At 39.6% G+C, this 27,692-nt stretch overlaps 1 protein-coding gene and 10 non-coding genes across 11 annotated transcripts; 1 reads left to right on the forward strand and 10 right to left on the reverse strand.

Annotated features, from left to right (window-relative positions):
- The first annotated feature begins 2,310 nt into the window (after positions 1-2,310).
- Positions 2,311-12,644, forward strand: ccdc3b (coiled-coil domain containing 3b). The gene is made up of 3 exons (XM_043251559.1): positions 2,311-3,008; positions 8,049-8,223; positions 11,718-12,644. The coding sequence occupies exons 1-3, from the start codon at positions 2,653-2,655 to the stop codon at positions 12,000-12,002; spliced, it is 816 nt and encodes a 271-aa protein (XP_043107494.1). The 5' UTR covers positions 2,311-2,652; the 3' UTR covers positions 12,003-12,644.
- Positions 12,645-20,812: 8,168 nt separating this feature from the next.
- trnap-cgg lies at positions 20,813-20,884 on the reverse strand. The gene has a single exon. It is a non-coding gene; the product is annotated as a tRNA-Pro (tRNA).
- A 528-nt stretch (positions 20,885-21,412) lies between these two features.
- trnaf-gaa lies at positions 21,413-21,490 on the reverse strand. The gene has a single exon. It is a non-coding gene; the product is annotated as a tRNA-Phe (tRNA).
- A 910-nt stretch (positions 21,491-22,400) lies between these two features.
- trnap-ugg lies at positions 22,401-22,472 on the reverse strand. Its single transcript has one exon. It is a non-coding gene; the product is annotated as a tRNA-Pro (tRNA).
- A 527-nt stretch (positions 22,473-22,999) lies between these two features.
- Positions 23,000-23,077, reverse strand: trnaf-gaa. Its single transcript has one exon. It is a non-coding gene; the product is annotated as a tRNA-Phe (tRNA).
- An 86-nt stretch (positions 23,078-23,163) lies between these two features.
- trnai-aau lies at positions 23,164-23,237 on the reverse strand. The gene has a single exon. It is a non-coding gene; the product is annotated as a tRNA-Ile (tRNA).
- A 1,329-nt stretch (positions 23,238-24,566) lies between these two features.
- On the reverse strand, positions 24,567-24,644 carry trnaf-gaa. The gene has a single exon. It is a non-coding gene; the product is annotated as a tRNA-Phe (tRNA).
- A 94-nt stretch (positions 24,645-24,738) lies between these two features.
- On the reverse strand, positions 24,739-24,812 carry trnai-aau. Its single transcript has one exon. It is a non-coding gene; the product is annotated as a tRNA-Ile (tRNA).
- Positions 24,813-25,540: 728 nt separating this feature from the next.
- Positions 25,541-25,612, reverse strand: trnap-cgg. The gene has a single exon. It is a non-coding gene; the product is annotated as a tRNA-Pro (tRNA).
- Positions 25,613-26,144: 532 nt separating this feature from the next.
- trnaf-gaa lies at positions 26,145-26,217 on the reverse strand. Its single transcript has one exon. It is a non-coding gene; the product is annotated as a tRNA-Phe (tRNA).
- An 85-nt stretch (positions 26,218-26,302) lies between these two features.
- On the reverse strand, positions 26,303-26,376 carry trnai-aau. Its single transcript has one exon. It is a non-coding gene; the product is annotated as a tRNA-Ile (tRNA).
- Between the last annotated feature and the right edge of the window lie 1,316 nt (positions 26,377-27,692).

The following is a 27,692-nucleotide window of genomic DNA, read 5'->3' on the forward strand; positions in this document are numbered from 1 at the left end:
ACTTTGTTTCTGCTGTCACCTGCTGGCTGTAATTCACATGGCAGTTCCATTTATAAGAAGAATCAAGGTAAGCACATCCAAAAATGTCAGGTGCGAGAGCAAAAAGAACTATCAGGAATGTTTGGCTGACGAATAGCCTTTTATCGAAAGCTTTTTTCAATAAATTGAAATTAACAGTGGGTAGATCTTTCTGTTTTTTCACGCACTGCACCAATGCAATACCAGTAGTGCTAATTTTGGTTATCTATATCTGCTCTGTGCGACAAACGTGGATACTTTCTTCTCCTACCTAGCAGGAATTTCTAGGATGTCGACAGGTAAAGTTTTCCTTCACAGGAACACCTTAGAGAACCTCGGCACACCTGACACCGCATCCTGTGATTGTGTGTGTGGCGTCCCTGGCGGCAAGGTTGCTAAGCGATGCCAGGCATGTAAACATGGTGAGGTGTCAGCTATACCGTGGGAGAAAGAACCAAAACGCAGGAGGGCAAGCCGGGGCCAAATGAATGAATTTCAGGAGGAAATGGAACACCCTGGAGCTCTGCAATACAAACTCTGCAGAGAGATTTCTGTGTGCTAACCTTCTGCCAAATTAAACAAATGCTGAAATATGACATGCTAAAAGGAAAAATTGAGTGTATACTATAACAGATGTGGGTTGTTAAGTCTATATGAAGAAACCAAAACAAAGTAAGAATAGTTTTATGATGCAAAAACAATATTCTGACATTTAAAAGTGAATTACGAAATTAGAAACAATGCAAAACCTGAAATAAAAATATTATTCCACCTGGATGCTATTTGTTTCAATAAATTGCCCTTGAAGGTACAGCTTTCCAAGATGTAGCTGCTTCCATCAGTGTTGGACAGATGTTTGTAAATCCACCATGCTAGTATATACTAAACCAACCATACTGTACCATTTCCCCTAATCTAGTTTATAAATATAATAGTGATAAACGATTAATAACATGTATGTGTACATAATATTTGTGTGTGCTGTGTATATTTTTTATGTACGTATAAATATACACACTTGCATTTAAATATGTAAGAAAAAATGTGTTATGTTTATATATTACATAAATTAGCATATCATAAAAATTAGACTATGTAAATATAAATATAGGCATGTACACACACACATATATTATATAAACAAAAACATTTTAATTGCAAGCAATCATTGCCCATCACTAAATCGACGCCCATCACTTCCTCTCTTCGTTTGCCTCTTTAAGACGAATAGCCTTATGTATTCCCAAATTGTAAGTCGCTTTGCATAAAAAAAAACTATTATTAAAAGTTACGAATAAATAAATGACGAATATTATAACTCAATACCAATCACTAAATTAAACTATTGTTTAAAAATGGGTGCTTTCATGATGTTTAATGTATAATGAAGAGCATATATTCAGATCGATGAGGCCTCTAACCAATTATTTAAAAAAATACATTTTACATTATTTTAGATTGCAAATACTGTATGTTGGCGTAATGGAGAAACACCTGCAGATGGCGCTAAAGCTCAGGAGAAACATAATTACACAATTAGATCTTTTTGCAATTGAAAACAAATGTGCTGACATTTTGTGCAGATAATTTGAACTGATTTTGGGTAATTCAGTCTGGAGTTAGACTGTGCCTTCAAACAGAAATAAACGCATCACAGCAGTATGTATATCTGCAGCTAGAACCAATACATGAGCCGCGTGGCTGATCAAAGTCTGGGTATCTTGGTCCAGCGTGAATGTCTATTTTGTGCATTAGATCTGAGCTTGAGGAATCTAAATCCCTTTGAAGCCTGTGCAGACTGGATTAGACATGAACAAATGACGGACTTTACCATCGTGGCACAAGAGTTAACAGTGGATTATCCAAAAACTGTTATTTGGCCTTGGCTTTATGCTCAATTTTTCATTTTTAGCACAAAGACCGATATAATGTCAATCAAAACGCTGAAATACCTTTACTTCCAAAAGATGATGTGTCTCAAAATATTAAGCAGCCTAAAACACACCATAGGTGGAAAAAATATATATATATATATATATATATATATATATATATATATATATATATATATATATATATATATATATATAATGTGTGAGAGTGTGTGTGTGTGTGTTGTGTGAAAATATATTCATACCACAATTCTAAAATGTTACCATGACTAAACATACTCGGCCCTTTTGTCACGCATTTTGTTTCCAGTTTGGCTTTGCTTTGAGAAAACAGATAGCGACAGACACCGATACGTCAGCCAGACCAATAAATCTTCCAAAATAGAAGTGAAGCTCTTGCGATTGTTTTCTGCTGCAGATGTAATACAGCTGAGCGTCACTAAAGTGTACTTCATTAACCGCGCAGCGTAACGCGCAGATCGCACAGGCAAGAATGGAAAGGAATAAGACCTATACATCTATTTAAATGCACAGATATGCATTGCACCCAAACAAGAGAAACCCGATTTTAAACTCTCTTTAACATCACCGCGTGTGTTTTACCGCCTTTTAGAGTCTGGATGTTACTCGTCTGCGTTTTACGCGGACTTCGGATGAGTATTTTTTCTAGAGGAGCGTCCGAGTGAACCGCGCGGAATTGTTTTTCTTGTAGGCAGTTACAAGTAAGTTAAAGTTTCACATCATGGGCACTCTCCTGGCATTAATAGCGTTGCTCTCCCTGAGCGCATCGCGGGGATGCCAACTGCCCCACGACTGGAGACCTCAGACGGAAGCGTGCCGCGCAGAGCTGGCGGAGATCATAGTCTTTGCCAAGGTGCTCGCTCTCCACAAGGAGTCTTACAGCGTTTACAACTACCTGCCGTGGCAGTACGACACGGATCTCTTCTTTTCCGCGGAGATCGAGCTGCTGTGCGATCAGGCATGGGGCAGCATGCTGGAAGTGCCAGCCGGGTCCAGATTCAATGTCAGTGGGTTGGGATATTTCCCCTGCTACTCGTACAGTGTTATGGAGAACAACTCGTACTATTTCTTTTTAAGGTAAGGATAAACGGCAGTAAGGTTTTGCTCATGTCAAAAGTGTGCTTATTCATATAACTAACAGCAGTTGTTTTGTTACGATGGCATAGAACATGACATGAGCTGGCTTCAGACATTCACTTCTCATGAGCACCAGAGCTCAGTGTTAGAACATTGGCTTGGCTTCAACTGTGCACAACTGTCTGACATCTGTGCTCATTGTCATCTTGGAACTTCTTGGAAGCTTCTATTTGCCCTTGGTCGGGTTACGTTAATGCATGGTCCGCCAGGGATATCCACAAAGAATGAATGCTGTACCAAACAACAAAGATCTCCCTCTATTTTCTTTCATAACGAATGGAAAATGGTTAACCTTGTGTATGATGAGCACAAATCCTGTGTATAACGATCAAAACATTTGTCGAACTTAATTAGCTCTGGCTTGTCTTTGTTTCTATGTTCAGGGATGAAATCGAATTTGCAGATGAGGTAGTTTTACAAACCCGATAGAAGCATAGCCCATTTGTATTAAGACAAGCAGTGTGTTTCATTATTGGGATTTCACTTTTTCTCAAAGTGATTCATAACTTATGGTCCAATCAGCTAAACAGAAGAACTCCCTCATACAATTCTATACTAGATGTATCACACTCATCACTTTTCTGGCCAAGTGGTTTTCCATGATAGGCAGCACCTCACATGCATAATGTAAACTAATTACCTGTTTTAGCAAAGCAATCTTGCCAAACATTTACATAAACAATATACACAAAGAAATGCAGGCATATGAGGTTCATTCTTGAACTATGGACACTTCTCTCTCTCTCTCTCTCTCTCTCTCTCTCTCTCTCTCTCTCTCTCTCTCTCTCTCTCTCTCTCTTTAAAATATATTTTAAAATCAGTCACTTTTTTAAAATTAAAATGTCAGTAAAACAGTGAATGTGGGACATACTATTGTGTTTAGCTATTTTTACAGGTAGCATTACACTGGTTATAAACACATTTTCACACATTTGCCATCATAAAAAAAAAAAAAAAGTTGGTCATTCAAAAAACACAGCTGAGTAACAAGTAAAAGTGCATATAAATCATTTTTGCATGGTAATTACTGAAATAGTTTATGATTAATGCACTGTTTTTTGGATTATTTATTTATTTGTTTGTTTATAATTACATATGGTCAGACTAGGTCACTGTATCTGGAGTCATAACTTTTAACAGATAGAGAGAGCGAAGGCAGCAGACTGATTTAATGTTACTTTAAATTACCTGACATTAATTCTCTGAAAATAACTTTTAGTCATTCAGATGACCCAGCATAAAGCATAAGAAACGATTAAAGTGTAATTGAGGACAAATGGCTATAAGTATGATTAATGGTTGTAGCACAAATAGTGTGGGATCAGTTGCACTCATCTGAATTTAGGAATTTTGGAAATGCAGTTCATAACAAATTAAATATGTCATCTAGTCAGAACAAATAATTATTAATAATAATAACAATGCCATGAAACAAATCGTATTAAAGGGATACATTTGGGTGCAAGGAAAACAAAAATAAATTACATCAATCAACAATTCTTTGTCTTCCACGTCAGACTTCAATGTGCGTTCATGTAAAAATTGAGTAATTAATGACAGATCTTTTAAAATAATGAATTGTAGTTGAATAACTGCTTCTTATTTCTTGTGACAGTACTGTGCTGTGAACATAAAATGCAGCTTTTCCCAAAGCAAACAGATGCTACTTACTATATACTATACTACTTACTAATAATTGTCCCAGTTTCAGAAACAGAGCAGTTAAAACAACCGTGGAATTCCTTCCATTTGACTTAATTACACAGAACACACAATGCCCAAGTGCTCGAGTGACCTGAGGGCAGCAGGTTATAGGTCTAATCAAGAGCTAACAGGCTATTTTGGCATTTTATCAAGTGTTTGAGAGTTATTCATCCATGCTTACAGTTTTTGTTACTTATTGTCTAAAAGAATATTCATCAGAGAAGTTTTTTTTTTGTCCTTCTCGATAGCAAGTAGGCTCTGACCCAACCCAACCGACAGTTAGCCACAATGTCTTGAGGTGTTGATCTTGTTGGCTGTTGAGCCTGTAGATGCAGACCAGTTTCATTACACCACTGTTCCTTTGTTTCATCTCGTGACTAAAATTCAATTGTACACTCATTTGAGGGCAGTGTTTAAAATTACTATCAGCATGGGCTCACCACTGCAAAATTCTTACTAATCTGGATTTTTTTTTTTTTTTTTGGTCTCTTACATTACAGCAAAACCTTTTAAAACATGCCATGATGTCATTCCGTGGACATATTCACATAGGGTTCACAAGTTACTCTCCAGCATGTTTCACTTAGAGTCCTGCAACAGAAGACTGACATTGTAATATGATAGCTTTGTTTAAGTAACAGTCTAAGAACAAGCTAGCATTTAAGAAATTATCCATGTGAAGACTTTTTATGTTCTACACTTGCTTTCTTAAAATGGACATTTAAGACATTCTGTGCTTTATTTTGGGTTTCCCGATAGGAAAGCTTGTCTCTGTACACATGCACAACTTTTCTTCCCTGCTTTTTAATGTCCCATATGTCATGAGTCTAAGCCATGAACTAATGAGACAGCTGGTTCCAGTTTGGCAAGACAATTCTCACCAGTCAAACCATCAAAAGCCTGAGAAACTGGAGACACTCTGCATGGAAACAATAATTAATGCAATGTGGTGCACAGAACAACTACATTAAGGTTTCCTTGAGAGGCTTTCTATTTTGGGGTGGTCACTGAATTAAAAAGGTTATATCCTGAAGATGCATGAAAAGGAGGAACCCATCTGGAAGTTATTGGTTATTAGTTAACATTAGGGTATTTTTAGCAGCATAATTGATGGCACTTGTAAACACTGTATTCAAAAGTTAAAAGTTAAACATGTACATTTTTATCACATTTACCACATTTTGAGAAATGTATTATATTGCATAAATATATACAAACGTTTTCTCCTTTTCTTGACTTCAGTTTTCTTTAAGGAATAGTTTAAAATTTGAAATTGAGGAAAAAGAGGATTTGAAGGATCTACGCGCTCTTGAAATAAAGAAACATTATTACCATGTAAGGTTTTAAAATAATACCCTTTCTAATGCATTACAGTATATAAATCTTCACAGAAAACTAACAGCAGACCAATTTTCTGAAACTGAAACTCAAGCTGAAACGGCCTTCCAGACCAACACACTTGAGTCCAAAATATTCTGGAGCTCAGCTGAAATCCATCAGAGAATTCTGGAACTCTTTTTGGATCTAGATTTTCCAAATCTGGCACTGAGCACAGGTTCTGTAAAAGCCCCATAGCTTCTGATGCCCCTCTAAAGAGGCTGAATTAGATCCAGATGGAGGGTCTTTCTGCTGTCAAGGTCCAAAGCCAATGTTTCCGTCAGGGAAAAGGGGATATGGAAGCCAGGTGGAAAACTATTCACCTCAAAGCTGTCTCCCTCATTGTGAGCAACAGAGTATTGAAGCCAAAAACATACGAACAAAGCTTACATACTGTATGTTTTTTCCTGATCGCATATATGTTCACTAAAATGTAAAAAAAAATGCTCTAAAAAGTAAATGCCTCTTGGCAATTCTGGCTCTATAACAAACACACATGCATTAAATTGTCATTTGTTTGAAGTAACTGTGTTTTTCTTTTCCCAAACTAAAATTGAAAAAATATACATTGTTGATGATTACAAGTGAGTGCTGCATCATTCAACTTGCACAAAATAAATATTTTCCTCCAGGCTGATGGCGGCTGAATCGCACATCAAATATGGCAGGATAAGCATAGTGGATAGTCCGTATGAAGAGAGTGTCTCGTTTCCTCACACCGTGCCAATGTAACCATGGTTTTTGCATTAATATTTGTAAAACCACCCTTGAAACTTTGATAACAGACTTTGCTCATTTCCTCTCCGTTGGAAGGTGTGTGTGTTTATATGTGTGCTGATGTGTGAAAGTTTGCAAGACTTCAGGCTGAAACAGCAAGAGACCAGCCAAAGAACAGCTTTGTACACCAATCACAAGTAATGGATTCTTTGCTCACACAGTTACAGAGACAAGAGGAAGAACAAAGAGAAAAGAATAGACCTCCCCAAGCTACAGGCATATAATTCCATGGACACCACACACTATAAAATTTACTTTTTACGTTGATTACATATATTTTTATATTTTATTATTTTATTTAAATGTATTATGTTTGCTAATGCTGTAGCAACAATAAAAATGATAGAGGCAGCCCAAATGCAAATGGAGCTGTCTCAGCGTACCCTTTATTTGCACCTCTCCTCTCCTTGGCCGCTTGCCTGCCTAAAAATATATGAGTCATTGACATTAAGTGTCCCAAGTGATCATGAACTATTACATTGCTGAGGCCCACACAGGGGAAACAAAAATACACAAGTGTGTGACTTTTGTGGTATAGTATGATTTTGTAGTGGTAATATTGCTTCATGTTTGATACACACTCTATGGCATGCATGGACATTAAAACATACTGAAATGATAAAGCCATAATTATAAAGCCATAATTATTCTGCTATATGAGGCCAGCTGGTAAGAGCTAAGAAGGTAAACCCCACTCTTGTCATTTCAAGAGGTGCACTATGATATTAGTGGTTGTGGTCTTTAGTGTCCTTGTTAGTGTCCTGCTTCCCATGCTGGGGAGGGGTTACAATTAAGGTTGTTAAAGAAATTTCTACTGGTCGGTTGGTTACTGGTCAAAAAGTAATCAAAAAACACCAAAGCTCTGTGATATTCTGGGGTTTGGGTGTGGCCTTTCATTATATTTTTATCAGATTGTTTATTTATTTATTTAGCAAATCTGCCATGCAATTGTAGGATAATGTAACATCCACTCCATACAATTGTGAGCCACACCTTTAAATAAGTCTGATAATTTATCATTGATGTCCATTGTCCATGGAAAGTTATTGGGGTCTGTTCAAATCATATATTAATTGAGGCATGACAACTATTTATCATAGTTTTTGTTGCATTTCTTCTCAGAATGGATGAAAACTACAGCATCATTCCCCACGGAGTCAACTTCCAGGATCCCATCTTCCCTGACACGCTGGAGAACCATCGCATGTTTGCCAGCTTGTTCCAATTTTCCAACTGCACAGCTGGCACACAGGTTCACATGTACACCCCAGACTGGGAAGTGCAGGAGGACAACAGAGTGAGCTGCTTTTAATACATCAATGCAATAATAATAATAATAAACAGCGAATGTAACTTGATTCTGATGCATGAAGGTTTAGAGGGACTCATTTCAATCATATCCTGTCCTCGTTTGTGCTTGTCTGTGTGCACATCGATGGATTGTATTAGTGAGTCAGACACTTCAAAGAAGTGTGAAAATCTAGCTTGTTCGGGTCTTTTGCATGTCTTTTTGTGGTTCTCTTATGAAAATGGATGAGGGATTCTAACAGATATTTTTGTGGCTATTACATGTTAAGCACAAAAATCAATATTGCAGTGGAAGATGTACCTAAACATCAGCTATTCTTCCACAAAAATCCTGCTAAAACAAGCAACATCTTGAGGATCCAAAACAAAATACATATTAAAATCTATATTTTACTGTGAATTGGTGCTCACCATTAAGTGTAGTTTATGTCTGGGTCCAAATCCCAAGAGAATTAAGAGAAATGAATGCTGGGATATTAACATTCCTCTCTGGACAGCTGTTCTTCTTTACTTGGGAGAACATGTTTCTTATTTTCTTACATTGTTGGTCGTGGTATGTTTAAACTCTAAACCAAAGGTATCTAGCCTTGAATCAAAACTCTGCATTGGGGTGTAAAGGATTTCTAAGAAAAGCATGTTTATGTCTTTAGCCAAAAATACATTGCATGGGTCAGAATTACATATTTTTTTCTTTTTTTGCCAAAAATCATTAAGATATTTTGTAAATTTCTTCCAAAAAAAGTTAATTTGGACAACTTGGTGATTTTCTCAGCTAAATATTGTCCTATCCTAACAAACCGTACATTAATGTAAGACTTATTTATTAATTTTTCAGATGATGAGTAAACCTCAAATTCTAAAAATTAACACTTATGACTGATTTTGTGGAAAGGACAGGCTTCTTGAATAGAAGTGAGCTCGGCGGCCGTGATGAGGCTTCACTTCAGTTGTGTCGCATCACACACCGCCAGATCTGGCCATTTTTGCACCCCTTCCGGTGAAGGGCGGTAAATATGCGAAGGGTTGGCGATGATAGTCAACTCATCACATTATATATATATACTGTATATATTATATAAACACACACCACACATATATGTGTGTGTGTGTGTGTGTTTAATTTCTAGTAATGTAATCTGAATGGATAATTGATCATTCTTATTGATTTAGTAATGGATTTCGTAAAATTGTTCAGCTACTTTATTATTTATTTATTACTTACAGGTATTCAAACAAAACATGTTTAAAACAAGCAAGTTCTAAACATTTAATTTTTGGACAGTTGACCAAAAAAAAAAAAAAAAAAAGCAAAACTGAAAAGAGTACTAAAGTATGCTTTTAGTTTACTTTTTTGTACTTGAAATGGGCTTTATGTGTGTCTCAGAAATATACTTAAAATTACTTTTATAGTCTAAGTATATTTGAGCTATACATGTGCTCCTAGAATTTGTGTTTTTATTGTTATATGGTAGGGGGTGCTAGTGCACATCTTCTGGACAGAATTTCCAAAAAAACACGTTTTCAGTTTTCGGTTATTAAAAAACACCTGAAGAGGCAAACAACCACTAAAGGAGAAAAATGTACTTTTTATTAACATTATGGTGGTCTGTGTTTGTTTTATTTGGGCTCTTGAAGACCCACGTTTTCAGAGCTTGTCATTCCTCGATGAAGGAAAATGAGATGAGACATACTTTTAGTTACCTTCTATGTTTCAGAAAGTGATTCTGCCAGCAGTAGGAAAATGAGTCTGCACCAAAAGAAGGAAAGGGAAATCAAATGGAGATATCCATGCTGATGGCCACCGACAAAGAGCAGCATTAAGAATGATAAAATGAGAATGTAGACTTGAACAAAACAATGGTTGATTCGGGGACACTGACACTTTTTTATATAATGCAGTCTATATTCTATATTGAAATTATTTTTTAATGCTTATTATTATGGTTTAGTATTTTTATACAATGCAAAACAACCTACAAATAGCATTCTTTCTCAGTCCTTATACTCAATCCGTTTTACCCCATATTTGCTCAAGTTATTAAATTAATAATATAGTTAAATAAACAGGCAATTATTTAACTAATGGCTTTAATGAATGACTATTGGTCAAGTAGAAAAATCTGACTCCCATGTAATCCTTTGGGCCCCATCTCCTGCCCAATCTATGTGCTCAAGGTTGCTACTACTCTCCTCAGGAATCAGGTGGTGAACCTGGAAGTTCCTGTACTACTACAAGTGTGGCATCATCCTTGGCACTGTATTGTGTCACCTCGCTGACAGATATTTGTAAAGCTGTGGGCTTAGCGACTACCAACACGTTTGTAAGATTATATAGCTTTCTTTTTGAGCTGGTATCCTCTTGTGGTCTCATCTCAAATGGGTAGAAGCACTGAGAGGTTCCGGTTTAGTGCCTGCTTGCTAAAACCACTACAGGGAGTCCGTACTGCAGTCAGCTCTTGGAGTGCAGCAGTCCTGCACAGTTTAGTTCCAACCTTGCTCAAACACACATACCATGCAGTTTTCAAATGAACCTAAATGACTTGATTAGGTAGATCAGGTGTGTTTAATTATTGTTGCATCTAAACTCTGCAGGGCTCTGCCCCTCCAGGAACTGAGTGTGACACCTCTGCTCTAGGGCTTCTCTGTCTGCCTGGCAACCAGATGTGATGGAGCATCCAGTACCAGGCCCTCACGCAATGAATCTGTTAGAACCATTTGATGCTGGATTCCATGTGTAGGGACCTAAATGGATTCCATAAATGTAAATTCTACAGTATAACTTAGAGTCTTTAGTGTTTCCCCAGCGAACTTTCTGGCTTTCCCCAAGATGGTTACAACCACCTTTAAATCTTCCATATGCATCTAAATAGTTATCAGTAGGTTTAAGAGCCCCTGAAACCACCTTTGGGAAGGATGGGAGCGGAGAGTTGCTGTACCAGCACTGAGCGGCTAGGTCACTTGCTCTGCTCTGAAGTAAAAACCTGAGTATGCGTTGCACCTGCTGCCTAATTATACTCTCGCTTTGATCAGTGGCAGTGGCATTTTTTTTAGTCACACTTTATTTTAAGGTCCAATTCTAATCATTAACAAACCATTAACTACAATGTTTGTTTCAATAAACAACTAATTTGTAGATTTGTAATTAGTTGTTAAGTTACTGATTAGGATTAAGGGTATAGAATAGGAGTCATGCAGAATATGTGCTTTAAAAGCACTAATAAACAGCTTACATGTTAATAAAAGGCATGCTAATAACTAAGTTAGTGAGAATTGGTACCTGTATTACCCATTTTACTACAGATAAAAATAAATTATCATTGAACAAATGTGAGAAGTTCATAAATATCTATGCCTACTATAAACTGACACAAAACTATTTTGTATTCTTCTAAAGTTTACTTTACATCAGTCTAGTCCAATTATGGAAGCTATATATATTTGTACTCACCTCTACTGACTTCATGTTTACTTTCATTCCTTTAGTTATGGTGCTCCAATGTGCAGAAGGCCTTATTCGAGGAGGAAGAGAAAGTCAAAAACCTCTCTCAGAAAGTAAAGGTCCTGGAGAAAGCCAACAATCACCTGAGGGACAAGGTGAAGAACATGAAACGTCTCTTGAGGCAGGCCAAACGTGAGACCAAAGAGCCAGCACAAAGCTTCAAACAGCTTCATGAAGCTGAACAAGAGTTAAGACATCCACAACAGGACACCACCCAGGATCAAAAGTCCACTCTCAGGAATATCCTTCCTAAAAATCTTAAGAACTAAAAGCCATTTCCTGTTACAGGCAAACATAAAAAACAATGTTTTGACTTCACAATCATTAAAATATCATGATTATCAAAATGTGAAAATATTTTTACATTGCCATTTTTAACCACGAGTTGAAGTAAAAGCCTTTTTTTATGGAAAAAAAATCTGACTAGAAGCAGATGTTGTTGTTAATCAGGCAGAGCCTGACAAGATATAGCACAGTGTTTTGAATTTATTTGGACATGTGTTTATATGGAAATACATTTTGGCACAATGTAGCAACACTGACTTCAGTCTACAAAATAAAATAAAATAAAATAAGAAAAGAAAAGAAAAGAAAAGAAAAGAAAAGAAAAGAAAAGAAAGAATGCTTTTCACATTAATATTGAAGTCTTTTAGCTTAAAACTCCAAGAAACATTTACTGTTGAGTACAAGACAGACCCAAAGAAATCTGGTGTTGAGATTTTGTGCATTTCCATAAAAGTCTTTTTTGACTTTCCATGGCTAAAATATAACCTCCTTTTTACATTTGACTAGTTTTATATTATCTTATGCGTTTCATAATTGCAAACATGGTGCTGAGCACTTGATATATGTAATCTTTACTTAGTAAAGCTCATATTAAAATTGAAAGTGTTCATCATTTAAAGAACAATTTACTGACAATGTTATTTTTGTTATTGTTATTTTTGTTAATCTGAACTGTCAATTATTGTTTTCTGTTTAACACATTCACATGTATGCTGATAAAAAATAAATGTCACATTGACTTTAATATAGGTATTATTGCCTTTTACATATTTTGTGTGTGTGTATATACACAGATATCATAAAACTGTCTTAAAAGGTGATGTCATTTTTGTCCACATGTTTCCTGGATTGAATCCCTCACTCTAAATTTTAAGTAAATAAGTTAATATTTTATATTAATATTAATATTAATAATATAGATAAGTGAAGCTAAAAGGTAAAGTGTCTTGATCGCTTTGATTCATATACAAGCTGTCAAATGTGCTCTTGCCAGAACTATAACCTGAACTTACTTCCAAATGACTTTTTACTAAAATACAAATTAGTTTCAACATGACCTACTTTAATGCAGGATATGATTATTCATTAACATTTAAATGGGCTTGATTGTCCCATTTAATTGCATAGAAGAAAAGTTTATATGTTGCATCCAGACTAGAATGTAAAATTCAGTCAAAGACATTTCACTAGATTGAAATTGGGTCCATAAGGCTTCTGAGACCTGAGAAAGATATCCTTATGTCAAATCTTGGGAATCTGAAGCCCTTGGAGGAACATTGTTCCCAATCCCATACACACACATTAGGCAAAATTTCTGACTCTGATAAATTTTAGACCTTACACAGGATACCAAAGGGATCATAAAGGCTGTCCAGCTTTCTTCCTGTGTTTGAAAAATAACTATAATTTATGGCTTATCCATTGTGAAGCTAAGCCAAATATAAAGTGTGAAGTAACAATTTTTCCTCCGATCGCAATCTTTCCTCTAATTTTGTTTGAACATTCAAATAAGAAAGAAAAACAAAAAACATACTTGATACTTTTTTTTTTTTGACAGTTACGAACTGGCATTTTTAATATACAGATATTAAATAACCTAGTATATCATTAGCCTCATTTCCATTACCCAATGGAATGCAAATTACAGAAGACAATTTCACAAAAAAAAAAAAAAAATCCAACAATTAGTTTCAAGCATGATGTTGTATTAACCTGTAACTTAGAGGCAGAAAAAGGCCTCTGGTTACAATATCAGCAACGACACAAGAGACTTTAGAATTTTGAAAATTTACTTAATTCTTTATCATTTATTTTTGTGTTTTATACATACCTTATAAATTATATAATTATCAGATTGTAACTATTTGTGCCATTTTTGTTTAAGATAATTGCTTAATCCACTGAACTTGTGTATACCCGTCATGGTGTGGTTTAGGGAAGGAGCACTCGGCCAGAATATAATATCAACGACTTTAATCATTCACTTACAAAAGAAATAAGAATACCTCGGGCAGGTAGGCAGGCAGAAACTAAAAATCACACATAATATAGATGAGATTGGACAAACTGAACTGAAACAACAGAATTTAAATACACAAAGTAAATACTTTGGCAGCGCGGGTGCTGGAGAAGGCACTCGGCACCGGTACTGGATGGCATTCAGGACGCTGGACGGGGCCAGGAACTCAGGATAAAGGGATGGTGCCAGGTCTAGCTCTAGATCCCAGTCATCCAGCTCATTTTGTTAGAAGAATTGTTGAACATTGTTATGCACTCGTTTTGTGAAAAAAAAAATGTTATAGTTCAAGTTATCCAAGTTAAATTGTTATTGAATCACTCATGCGCCAGCTCATGGCGAGAGATACGAGCTGTACTTCTGCTCTCGCTTATTCATATCCATCCTTGCATATTCTTCTTTAATTGTATGCCTGAACTCTTTTATTGCATTAGCGATTTGGAGTGTGCTGTGTGTGCTTGGTGGGAGTGGACGATTTCATCGCGTTGCGATCTTTTGGATTCGTGCCAGGAGAAACGAATTGGAGTTCACTCGGGTGAATCGCGCGATTCAAGTACTCGTTCGTGAGAAGTGAACGGTTCTTCATCGTTGGTTTCGGCGAGGATTCTGTAGGCATTCGTTCATACACTTACACTGATTTGAATTGAAGCAAACACATTTCAACCTGATTCAGGATTTACGCATTTCTTCGGACTGTTTGGACTGTCTATTTCATTTTATTTTATTAAATTGTGATTGTTGATAATTCATTGTTTGTGGTAATTCATTGAAGGTACACAAATATATTTTTGTTAAACAAGTGACAATTATACTGCAAAGTGTTTGCAGTTTATAACAAAAAGAGAAACCAAAAAGAGGGCACACTGAATACAAATAACACCTGTTGTAGCGTATTTCTGTGTTTATATTTTTATTCAAGCAGTTGGTGACTGAATTGACATATGAATCGCGAGTGCAGACACATTTCTTAAGCACAATTATTTTTTCATATAATTCTGTTTTTAGTGTAAGACCCCGAACCCGAGACTCCAAATACTATTAGTTAATATAAATAACATATTTGGTGAGCTCAGACCTTGTAGATATTTTTCCTCCTTTTATTGATAGAATTCTGACAAACGGGGAAAACATTTTTTTTAAAGGCAAATAAGGGAAAACACGCCTCTAATACGTTTTCTTTTAAAGGTTCGATCTTCTGTCATGGTGTGGTTTAGGGAAAGAGCACTCAGCGATAATATAATTTCAACGACTTTAATCATTCACTTACAAAGAAATAAGAACACCTTGGGCAGGTAGGTAGACAGGCAGATAAACTAAATCACACATAATATAGACGAGATCGGACAAACTGAACTGAAACAACAGGACTTAAATACACAAAGTAAATACTTAATAAACGAGACATGGCTGAAGACAATGAGACAATCAACAGAAATTAGATCACACAGAACAAATGGAAAATAAAAACAAAAACACTGAGTCCATATACGTTATAATACCACATCCTCACAACATGCATTGTATTCTTGCTATAGGCAATTTATTTGTAAAGCAATATTTAGTTCACAGGTGCATGACAGCTTTTAAACCCGATAATATACAGCATAGAGCCATCTGGTCACACAACATTAAATGACAAAATATCACTGAATACCTCTAATATCACTAAGAACCTCTAAATGATTAAATACCACAGATCAATATAGATGTACAGAAAATAAATATATATAAAAAATATGGTAACACTTTATTTTGATGGTCCCTTATGGACATGCTGTTGGCAGTAAGTAACTTTGCACCTACGTGTCAACTTTCATCAGAGTATAAGTGATTATTATCTGCTAACTCTTTATTGTGATGGTCTACCAACAGACATTCTACTGATTATAGGTAGCTTTTCAAGAACATGTCAGCTTATTCTAACCCTAACAATACTCTACTAACACTCTAATAAAAGTTAATTGACATGTAGGTGCAAAGTCAATCAATCAATCAATCATTTTTATTTATATAGCGCTTTTAACAACACAGGTTGCATCAAAGCACTGTACAGTATAATGACAGGGATGTATAATGACGAGAGTGACCAATTTCTTATTAAATGCAGAGACGGTCTCTGTAGTCAATTCAACGATAGTCACTAGAAGTTAAGTGTCCCCAACCAAGCAAGCCAGAGGCGACAGCGGCAAGGAAACAAAACCCCATCCATACAGAATGGAGAAAAAAAAACCTTGGGAGAAACCAGACTCAGTTGGGGTCAGTTCTCCTCTGACTGGACGCCCAGCACTTAACTTCCAGTTCAATTTTAAACGCAGCTGTGTCAGGTAGTGTAAATGACTGATCCTGTGCATCAGGATCTGGTGATTGGTCCACGGGGCGCATCTAGGTTTTCTGGTCTCTGATGAACATAATCTCTGGGTGCTGATCCACCATCTAGTCTGGATACAAACTGTGAAAACAGATTGAGAAAGAGACAGGACTAATATTAGCGTAGATGCCATTCTTTTTACGATGTCACAAGTACATCGTATTGTAGGAGTAGTGTTCCCGGTTCCAGCAAATCTAAGTAATGCAGCCTAAAAATCCTTTAACGGATTTGAATAATAAAAGGCGTGTTGGTGTGTTATGTGTAGGCTAAGTTAAAAAGATGTGTCTTTAATCTAGATTTAAACTTGCAGAGTGTGTCTGCTTCCCGAACAGAGTTAGGGAGATTGTTCCAGAGTTTAGGTGCTAGATAGGAAAAGGATCTGCCGCCCGCAGTTGATTTTGATATTCTAGGTATTATCAAATGGCCAGAGTTTTGAGAACGCAGCGGACGTGCAGGACTATAATGTGATAAGAGCTCGCTCAAGTATTGAGGAGCTAAACCATTCAGGGCTTTATAGGTAATTAATAAGATTTTAAAATCTATTCGATGTTTGATAGGGAGCCAGTGCAGTGTTGACAGAACCGGGCTAATATGATCATACTTCCTAGTTCTAGTAAGGACTCTAGCTGCTGCGTTTTGGACTAGCTGAAGTTTGTTTATTAAGCGTGCAGAACAACCACCCAATAAAGCATTGCAATAATCTAACCTTGAGGTCATAAACGCATGAATTAATATTTCTGCATTAGAGGTTGAAAGCATAGGTCGTAATTTAGATATATTTTTAAGATGGAAAAACGCAGTTTTACAGATGCTAGAAACATGATTTTCAAAGGAAAGATTGCTGTCAAACAGCACACCTAGGTTCCTAACTGATTATGAAGAATTAACAGAGCAGCCATCAAGTGATAGACTGTGTTCTAGATTATTATATGTGGGGTTTTTAGGTCCAATTATTAGCACCTCTGTTTTTTCAGAATTTAACATTAAGAAGTTACTCATCATCCAGCTTTTTATATCGACTATGCATTCTGTTAGATTCTCAATTTGGTGTGTAACACCAGGCTGCGCTGAAATATAGAGCTGAGTATCATCAGCATAGCAGTGAAAACTAACACCATGACTCCTGATAATATCTCCCAGAGGTAACATGTACAGGTTGAAAAGTAACGGTCCTAGCACTGAGCCTTGAGGAACTCCATATTTCACTTTTGATCGATATGATACCTCCTCATTTAATGCCACAAACTGATAGCGGTCAGATAGATATGATTTAAACCATGCTAAGGCGCTTCCTCTAATGCCAACATAGTTTTCTAGTCTATCCAAGAGAATGTTGTGATCGATAGTATCGAATGCTGCGCTAAGATCTAATATCACTAATAACGAGATAAAACCACGATCAGATGATAGAAGCAGGTCATTAGTAACTCTAATGAGAGCAGTCTCAGTACTATGGTACGGTCTAAAACCTGATTGGAAATCCTCACAGACACCATTATTTTCTAAAAAGGAATACAGTTGTGAGGATACTACCTTTTCTAGTATCTTTGACAGAAAAGGGAGATTAGAGATTGGTCTGTAATTTACTAAGTCTTTGGGATCAAGATGTGGTTTCTTAATGAGAGGCTTAACTACAGCCAGTTTGAAGGTTTTGGGAACATATCCTAATGACAATGATGAATTAATAATGTTCAAAATAGGATCTATGACTTCTGGAAGCAGATCTTTTAATAGTTTAGATGGAACAGGGTCTAACATACATGTTGCTGGTTTAGATGATTTAACAAGTTTGTACAAGTCTTCTTCTCCTATAATAGAGAAAGAGAGTGTAATTTTTCCTTAGGGATCTAAAGCTCACTATCTGATGTGAAACTGTAGTTGACGGCTGCATAGTTACAATTTTATCTCTGATGGTATCAATCTTAGAAGTAAAGAAATTCATGAACTCATTGCAGCTATACTCTTGGGGCATATTAGCACCTGTTGATGCTTTATTTTTTGTTAATTTAGTTACTGTACTGAATAAATACCGGGGGTTGTGTTTGTTTTCTTCTAAAAGGGATGAAAAATAATCAGATCTTGCTATTTTTAATGCTTTTCTGTATGACATCATACTCTCCCGCCAGGCAATACAAAATACTTCTAATTTGTTTTTCTCCACCTGCGCTCCATTTTCCGGGCTGCTCTCTTTAGGGTGTGAGTGTTTTCATTATACCATGGAGTCAGATTGTTTTCTTTTATCTTTTTTAAGTGCAAAGGAGCAACTGTATCTAAAGTGCTAGAAAAAAGAGAGTGCATAGTTTCTGTTACATCATCAAGTTTTTGCGTCGTATTGGATGAGCTAAGGAATTGAGATAAGTCAGGAAGGTTATTTAGAAAGCTTTCTTTTGTGGTGGAAGTGATGGTTCTACCATACTTGTAATAAGGTGCAGAGTTTACAGGTTTAACTATACAGAGTTCACACAAGACTAGATAGTGATCTGAAATGTCATCACTTTGCTGCAGTACTTCAACCATTTTAACATCCATTCCATGTGACAGTATTAGATCTAGAGTATGATTTTGACAATGAGTAAGTCCAGAGATGTGTTGTCTAACCCAACAGAGTTCAGAATGTCTAAGAAAGCTGATCCTAATGAGTCTTTTTCATTATCAAAATGGATATTAAAATCGCCAACAATTAAGACTTTATCTGTGGCCAGTACTAACTCAGTTAGAAAATCAGCAAATTCTTTAATGAAATCTGTGCTGTGCCCTGGTGGCCTGTATACAGTAGCCAGTACAAACATGACAGAAGATTTATCACTAGCACATGATTCTGTAGATAATGTTATATGCAGCACCAAAACTTCAAATGAGTTATACTTAAAGCCTGCCCTCTGAGAAGAACTAAGAATATCGTTATAAATTATAGCAACACCTCCCCCTCTACCTTTTAAACGTGGCTCATTTTTATAGAAATAATTTTGGGGGGTAGATTCATTTAGAGTAATATAATCATCTGGTTTTAGCCAGGTTTCTGTCAAACAAAGCAAATCTAGCTTCTGATCATTGATCAAATCATATACATAAAGTGCTTTTGTGGAAAGTGATCTAATATTCAGCGAGCCAAGTTTTATCGTTTGCTTATTTGAATTATAGGTAGTTTTAATTTGTTGGACATTAATTAAATTATTGCTTTTGATTAGGTTTGGACGTTCTCTGCATATTCTAATTCGGGGAACAGACACAGTCTCTATAGTGTGATATCTAGGTGAAAGAGTCTCTATGTGCTGAGAATTAACTGCCTTCTGTGACGTGAGGCAGCTAGCAGAGCAGTCGGTTTAGCGGTCTGTCTGCTTCCTGACCTGGGCACTAGTTGGTCATGTTGGAGCTATAAGACTATATGCCATATTTCTAGATAGAAGAGCGGCACCACCCCAGGAGGGATGAAGACCATCTCTTTTCAACAGGTCAGGTCTGCCCCAGAAACTCATCCAATTGTCTATAAAGCCTATGTTGTTCTGCGGGCACCACTTAGACATCCAGCCATTGAGACCCAGCAAATGGCTGTAAATCTCATCACCCCGGTAAGCAGGGAGGGGACCAGAGCATATTTGTCACGTTTATGTGGTAAGCACGAGAGCACACAACTCGCGTAAATGAAAACAAAGGGTTTAATCTCGAAATGGCAAAATAAAGATACAAACGGCAGGCAGGTAGAACAGGCAGGCAGGACAAACACAGGTATAGACATCGGGTATGGACCTTGGTATAGACCTCGACGATCGGACAAACTGAACTGAAAACACAAGACTTAAATACACGGGGTAATTGACTAAATTAACGACACACAGCTGATGACAATGATACAATAAACACAGAGGGAAGGCGGGGCACAGAGAGCACATGGCATGAGACGAAAAACATAAACAACGAGTCCAGAGTCGTGACAATATTACATTGTCCGACATCGTGCTTGCAAATTCACACACCTCTTTAATATTATTTTTAGTGATCTCCGACTGGCGAAGTCGAACATCATTAGCGCCGACGTGAATAACAATCTTACGAAATTTACGTTTAGCATTAGCCAGCACTTTTAAATTTGACAAGATGTCAGACGCTCTGGCTCCCGGTAAACATTGGACTACGCCAATTACTAGAGCACTTTGATCAGGTTTCTCAGTGGTTTCTCTAACAGAGAAGGATAAACTATACATGTGACAGACGGTGCAAGTGACGATGCAGGGAGAAGCCATTTACTCACCGTAAGGATTCACTACATTCAGCTACAAACAAACCAACCTCTCAGCAGACAGGAGACCTGAAAGCAGGAGTCAAAATAGAAAGACCAGACATTGACAGAAAACAAGCACTGTCACGCAATTGAGTCAAAGCAGACTGCTGCTTCTCATGGAGCTGCTGGCGGGCTCGTCCGGGATTTGAACCCGGGACCTCTCGCACCCGAAGCGAGAATCATACCCCTAGACCAACGAGCCTACACGCACTGCTTGCCAGCAGAGAGAAGGCGTAAGAACAACTACTTCAACGACAGAACGAAGGACCTTGAGCTAACATGGGAGGAAACAAAACGCCTTGAGACAGTGTCAAAACCAAATAAATGAAAGATGGCCTCCCAGTGGATTGAGATTTGGGGCTGGACCTAACTGGCTGCACGAGGTGAGAGATGCAAAGGTAGCTTATGTAACACAAAAATCACCGTGCTCACATTAACTGAGAAACAAGACCAAGAAGAGCCTTAAAACTAAAGCACAACTTTTTGTTACTTCACCAACTATATGGTGGCCAGTACAAAGGAGGCAGCAAAAGAGGAGATATGGAACGATCGGTGGACACTGCGCTGCCCTGACCAGGGGGGTCTTCTGCAAGAACCCCCGTTTGGCACCTCCCGAGCAGAGAGAAAGGAAAAGAACATCTACAGCAACGACCAAAGAAGGCACTTTTTGTCGTGATAGTAGTTAAACACAAGCAATTAAACACAAATAGTTCTCTGGCAAGAAGACATCCGCCAACTGCGAAACCGGGATCGAACCAGGGACCTTTAGATCTTCAGTCTAACGCTCTCCCAACTGAGCTATTTCGGCCACGTCGTGAAGATGAGGATTTCAGGGGGGGTGATCAGGGGGGGATTTCCATCACTTTATCAGAAGATCAGAGCTGAACTCTGTGAGCACCAAAAACGGCTGGCCCGCACACGGGTCGAACCAGCGACCTTGGCGTTATTAGCACCACGCTCTAACCAACTGAGCTAACCGGCCTGTCTTTGGCAGCTTCTCTGCCCACTTGATGCTTGCCGGGGATCCTGGGTGACAAAACAGCTTCGAAAGTAAGCCCTTCTAAGGGCTCGTCCGGGATTTGAACCCGGGACCTCTCGCACCCAAAGCGAGAATCATACCTCCGTTATTGGCAATTGCAGCAAGAGGGCTCAAGAGACATTGCAGTTTAATGCTGATGGGAACATCTACAACAAAGAACGTGAGGCTGAAGGCTACACTGCAGCTCGGTACAGTTCATTCTGTTTTCATAAAGTCCAAGGTCTGTAATGCTTCCCTCCTCAAGATAACGCTCACACTTGTTGCAGTTGAGTTCAAAAGTTTCAATTTTTTGGGGAACACTCGCCCCTCACGCAACCTGTCAATTGCTGAGATTTAAACTCGTACAGCTAGATTCAGATCCCTGATTGCTAACCTTTACAATGTGGAACCAAGCGACCTCAGTAGGGTGCCTGCACTTTTTTTGGCAAGGTAGAAATGATTGGAAACCTGCAAGCTTCAGAACTGTGCCCAAACCATACACCAAGGAATCCACTGCCGAAATCCAAGATCAAACTAGAGACCTTCAGCTCTTCAGCCTAACTATGCTATGGCCAGAGCGGCTCTTTATAAGGAGACCTGAAAGCAGGAGTCAAAATAGAAAGACCAGACATTGACAGAAAACAAGCACTGTCACACAATTGAGTCAAAGCAGACTGCTGCTTCTCATGGAGCTGCTGGCGGGCTCGTCCGGGATTTGAACCCAGGACCTCTCGCACCCAAAGCGAGAATCATACCCCTAGACCAACGAGCCTACACGCACCGCTTGCCAGCAGAGAGAAGGCGTAAGAACAACTACTTCAACGACAGAACGAAGGACCTTGAGCTAACATGGGAGGAAACAAAACGCCTTGAGACAGTGTCAAAACCAAATAAATGAAAGATGGCCTCCCAGTGGATTGAAATTTGGGGCTGGACCTAACTGGCTGCACGAGGTGAGAGATGCAAAGGTAGCTTACGTAACACAAAAATCACCATGCTCACATTAACTGAGAAACAAGACCAAGAAGAGCCTTAAAACTAAAGCACAACTTTTTGTTACTTCACCAACTTTATGGTGGCCAGTACAAAGGAGGCAGCAAAGAGGAGATATGGAACGATCGGTGGACACTGCGCTGCCCTGACCAGGGGGGTCTTCTGCAAGAACCCCCGTTTGGCACCTCCCGAGCAGAGAGAAAGGAAAAGAACATCTACAGCAACGACCAAAGAAGGCACTTTTTGTCGTGATAGTAGTTAAACACAAGCAATTAAACACAAATAGTTCTCTGGCAAGAAGACATCCGCCAACTGCGAAACCGGGATCGAACCAGGGACCTTTAGATCTTCAGTCTAACGCTCTCCCAACTGAGCTATTTCGGCCACGTCGTGAAGGTCTTTGATCAGGGCGGGATTTCCATCACTTTATCAGAAGATCAGAGCTGAACTCTGTGAGCACCAAAAACGGCTGGCCCGTACTGGGGTCGAACCCGCGACCTTGGCGTTATTAGCACCACGCTCTAACAAACTGAGCTAACCGGCCTGTCTTTGGCAGCTTCTCTGCCCACTTGATGCTTGCCGGGGATCCTGGGTGACAAAACAGCTTCGAAAGTAAGCCCTTCTAAGGGCTCGTCCGGGATTTGAACCCGGGACCTCTCGCACCCAAAGCGAGAATCATACCTCCGTTATTGGCAATTCCAGCAAGAGGGCTCAAGAGACATTGCAGTTTAATGCTGATGGGAACATCTACAACAAAGAACGTGAGGCTGAAGGCTACACTGCAGCTCGGTACAGTTCATTCTGTTTTCATAAAGTCCAAGGTCTGTAATGCTTCCCTCCTCAAGATAACGCTCACACTTGTTTCAGTTGAGTTCAAAAGTTTCAGTTTTTTGGGGAACACTCGCCCCTCACGCAACCAGTCAATTGCTGAGATTTAAACTCGTACAGCTAGATTCAGATCCCTGATTGCTAACCTTTACAACGTGGAACCAAGCGACCTCAGTAGGGTGCCTGCACTTTTTTGGCAAGGTAGAAATGGTTGGAAACCTGCAAGCTTCAGAACTGTGCCCAAACCATACACCAAGGAATCCACTGCCGAAATCCAAGATCAAACTAGAGACCTTCAGCTCTTCAGCCTAACTATGCTATGGCCAGAGCGGCTTTTATAAGGAGACCTGAAAGCAGGAGTCAAAATAGAAAGACCAGACATTGACAGAAAACAAGCACTGTCACGCAATTGAGTCAAAGCAGACTGCTGCTTCTCATGGAGCTGCTGGCGGGCTCGTCCGGGATTTGAACCGGGACCTCTCGCACCAGGCGAGAGTCATACCCCTAGACCAACGAGCCTACACGCCCGCTTGCCAGCAGAGAGAAGGCGTAAGAACAACTACTTCAACGACAGAACGAAGGACCTTGAGCTAACATGGGAGGAAACAAAACGCCTTGAGACAGTGTCAAAACCAAATAAATGAAAGATGGCCTCCCAGTGGATTGAAATTTGGGGCTGGACCTAACTGGCTGCACGAGGTGAGAGATGCAAAGGTAGCTTACGTAACACAAAAATCACCATGCTCACATTAACTGAGAAACAAGACCAAGAAGAGCCTTAAAACTAAAGCACAACTTTTTGTTACTTCACCAACTTTATGGTGGCCAGTACAAAGGAGGCAGCAAAGAGGAGATATGGAACGATCGGTGGACACTGCGCTGCCCTGACCAGGGGGGTCTTCTGCAAGAACCCCCGTTTGGCACCTCCCGAGCAGAGAGAAAGGAAAAGAACATCTACAGCAACGACCAAAGAAGGCACTTTTTGTCGTGATAGTAGTTAAACACAAGCAATTAAACACAAATAGTTCTCTGGCAAGAAGACATCCGCCAACTGCGAAACCGGGATCGAACCAGGGACCTTTAGATCTTCAGTCTAACGCTCTCCCAACTGAGCTATTTCGGCCACGTCGTGAAGATGAGGATTTCTTTGATGATCAGGGGATTTCCATCACTTTATCAGAAGATCAGAGCTGAACTCTGTGAGCACCAAAAGCGGCTGGCCCGTGCACGGGTCGAACCCGCGACCTTGGCGTTATTAGCACCACGCTCTAACCAACTGAGCTAACCGGCCTGTCTTTGGCAGCTTCTCTGCCCACTTGATGCTTGCCGGGATCCTGGGTGACAAAACAGCTTCAGAAAGTAAGCCCTTCTAAGGGCTCGTCGTCCGGGATTTGAACCGGGACCTCTCGCACCCAAAGCGAGAATCATACCTCCGTTATTGGCAATTCCAGCAAGAGGGCTCAAGAGACATTGCAGTTTAATGCTGATGGGAACATCTACAACAAAGAACGTGAGGCTGAAGGCTACACTGCAGCTCGGTACAGTTCATTCTGTTTTCATAAAGTCCAAGGTCTGTAATGCTTCCCTCCTCAAGATAACGCTCACACTTGTTGCAGTTGAGTTCAAAAGTTTCAATTTTTGGGAACACTCGCCCCCTCACGCAACCAGTCAATTGCTGAGATTTAAACTCGACAAGATTCAGATCCCTGATTGCTAACCTTTACAATGTGGAACCAAGCGACCTCAGTAGGGTGCCTGCACTTTTTTGGCAAGGTAGAAATGATTGAAACCTGCAAGCTTCAGAACTGTGCCCAAACCATACACCAAGGAATCCACCGAAATCCAAGATCAAACTAGAGACCTTCAGCTCTTCAGCCTAACTATGCTATGGCCAGAGCGGCTCTTTATAAGGAGACCTGAAAGCAGGAGTCAAAATAGAAAGACCAGACATTGACAGAAAACAAGCACTGTCACACAATTGAGTCAAAGCAGACTGCTGCTTCTCATGGAGCTGCTGGCGGGCTCGTCCGGGATTTGAACCCGGGACCTCTCGCACCCGAAGCACGAATCATACCCCTAGACCAACGAGCCTACACGCACCGCTTGCCAGCAGAGAGAAGGCGTAAGAACAACTACTTCAACAACAGAACGAAGGACCTTGAGCTAACATGGGAGGAAACAAAACGCCTTGAGACAGTGTCAAAACCAAATAAATGAAAGATGGCCTCCCAGTGGTTTGAAATTTGGGGCTGGACCTAACTGCCTGCACGAGGTGAGAGATGCAAAGGTAGCTTACGTAACACAAAAATCACCATGCTCACATTAACTGAGAAACAAGACCAAGAAGAGCCTTAAAACTAAAGCACAACTTTTTGTTACTTCACCAACTTTATGGTGGCCAGTACAAAGGAGGCAGCAAAGAGGAGATATGGAACGATCGGTGGACACTGCGCTGCCCTGACCAGGGGTCTTCTGCAAGAACCCCCGTTTGGCACCTCCCGAGCAGAGAGAAAGGAAAAGAACATCTACAGCAACGACCAAAGAAGGCACTTTTTGTCATGATAGTAGTTAAACACAAGCAATTAAACACAAATAGTTCTCTGGCAAGAAGACATCCGCCAACTGCCGAAACCCGGGATCGAACCAGGGACCTTTAGATCTTCAGTCTAACGCTCTCCCAACTGAGCTATTTCGCCGCGTCGTGAGGGCCTTTGATCAGGGGGGGATTTCCATCACTTTATCAGAAGATCAGAGCTGAACTCTGTGAGCACCAAAAACGGCTGGCCCGTACGGGGGTCGAACCCGCGACCTTGGCGTTATTAGCACCACGCTCTAACCAACTGAGCTAACCGGCCTGTTTTTGGCAGCTTCTCTGCCCACTTGATGCTTGCCGGGGATCCTGGGTGACAAAACAGCTTCGAAAGTAAGCCCTTCTAAGGGGCTCGTCCGGGATTTGAACCGGGACTCTCGCACCCAAAGCGAGAATCATACCTCCGTTATTGGCAATTCCAGCAAGAGGGCTCAAGAGACATTGCAGTTTAATGCTGATGGGAACATCTACAACAAAGAACGTGAGGCTGAAGGCTACACTGCAGCTCGGTACAGTTCATTCAGTTTTCATAAAGTCCAAGGTCTGTAATGCTTCCCTCCTCAAGATAACGCTCACACTTGTTTCAGTTGAGTTCAAAAGTTTCAGTTTTTTGGGGAACACTCGCCCCTCACGCAACCAGTCAATTGCTGAGATTTAAACTCGTACAGCTAGATTCAGATCCCTGATTGCTAACCTTTACAACGTGGAACCAAGCGACCTCAGTAGGGTGCCTGCACTTTTTTTGGCAAGGTAGAAATGGTTGGAAACCTGCAAGCTTCAGAACTGTGCCCAAACCATACACCAAGGAATCCACTGCCGAAATCCAAGATCAAACTAGAGACCTTCAGCTCTTCAGCCTAACTATGCTATGGCCAGAGCGGCTCTTTATAAGGAGACCTGAAAGCAGGAGTCAAAATAGAAAGACCAGACATTGACAGAAAACAAGCACTGTCACGCAATTGAGTCAAAGCAGACTGCTGCTTCTCATGGAGCTGCTGGCGGGCTCGTTCAGGATTTGAATCCGGGACCTCTCGCACCCGAAGCGAGAATCAAACCCCTAGACCAACGAGCCTACACGCACCGCTTGCCAGCAGAGAGAAGGCATAAGAACAACTACTTCAACGACAGAACGAAGGACCTTGAGCTAACATGGGAGGAAACAAAACGCCTTGAGACAGTGTCAAAACAAAAATAAATGAAAGATGGCCTCCAAGTGGATTGAAATTTGGGGCTGGACCTAACTGGCTGCACGAGGTGAGAGATGCAAAGGTAGCTTACGTAACACAAAAATCACCATGCTCACATTAACTGAGAAACAAGACCAAGAAGAGCCTTAAAACTAAAGCACAACTTTTTGTTACTTCACCAACTATATGGTGGCCAGTACAAAGGAGGCAGCAAAGAGGAGATATGGAACGATCGGTGGACACTGCGCTGCCCTGGCCAGGGGGGGGTCTTCTGCAAGAACCCCCGTTTGGCACCTCCCGAGCAGAGAGAAAGGAAAAGAACATCTACAGCAACGACCAAAGAAGGCACTTTTTGTCATGATAGTAGTTAAACACAAGCAATTAAACACAAATA

This window comes from Puntigrus tetrazona, chromosome 11 (genome assembly GCF_018831695.1).
Source record: "Puntigrus tetrazona isolate hp1 chromosome 11, ASM1883169v1, whole genome shotgun sequence".
Taxonomy (NCBI): domain Eukaryota; kingdom Metazoa; phylum Chordata; class Actinopteri; order Cypriniformes; family Cyprinidae; genus Puntigrus; species Puntigrus tetrazona.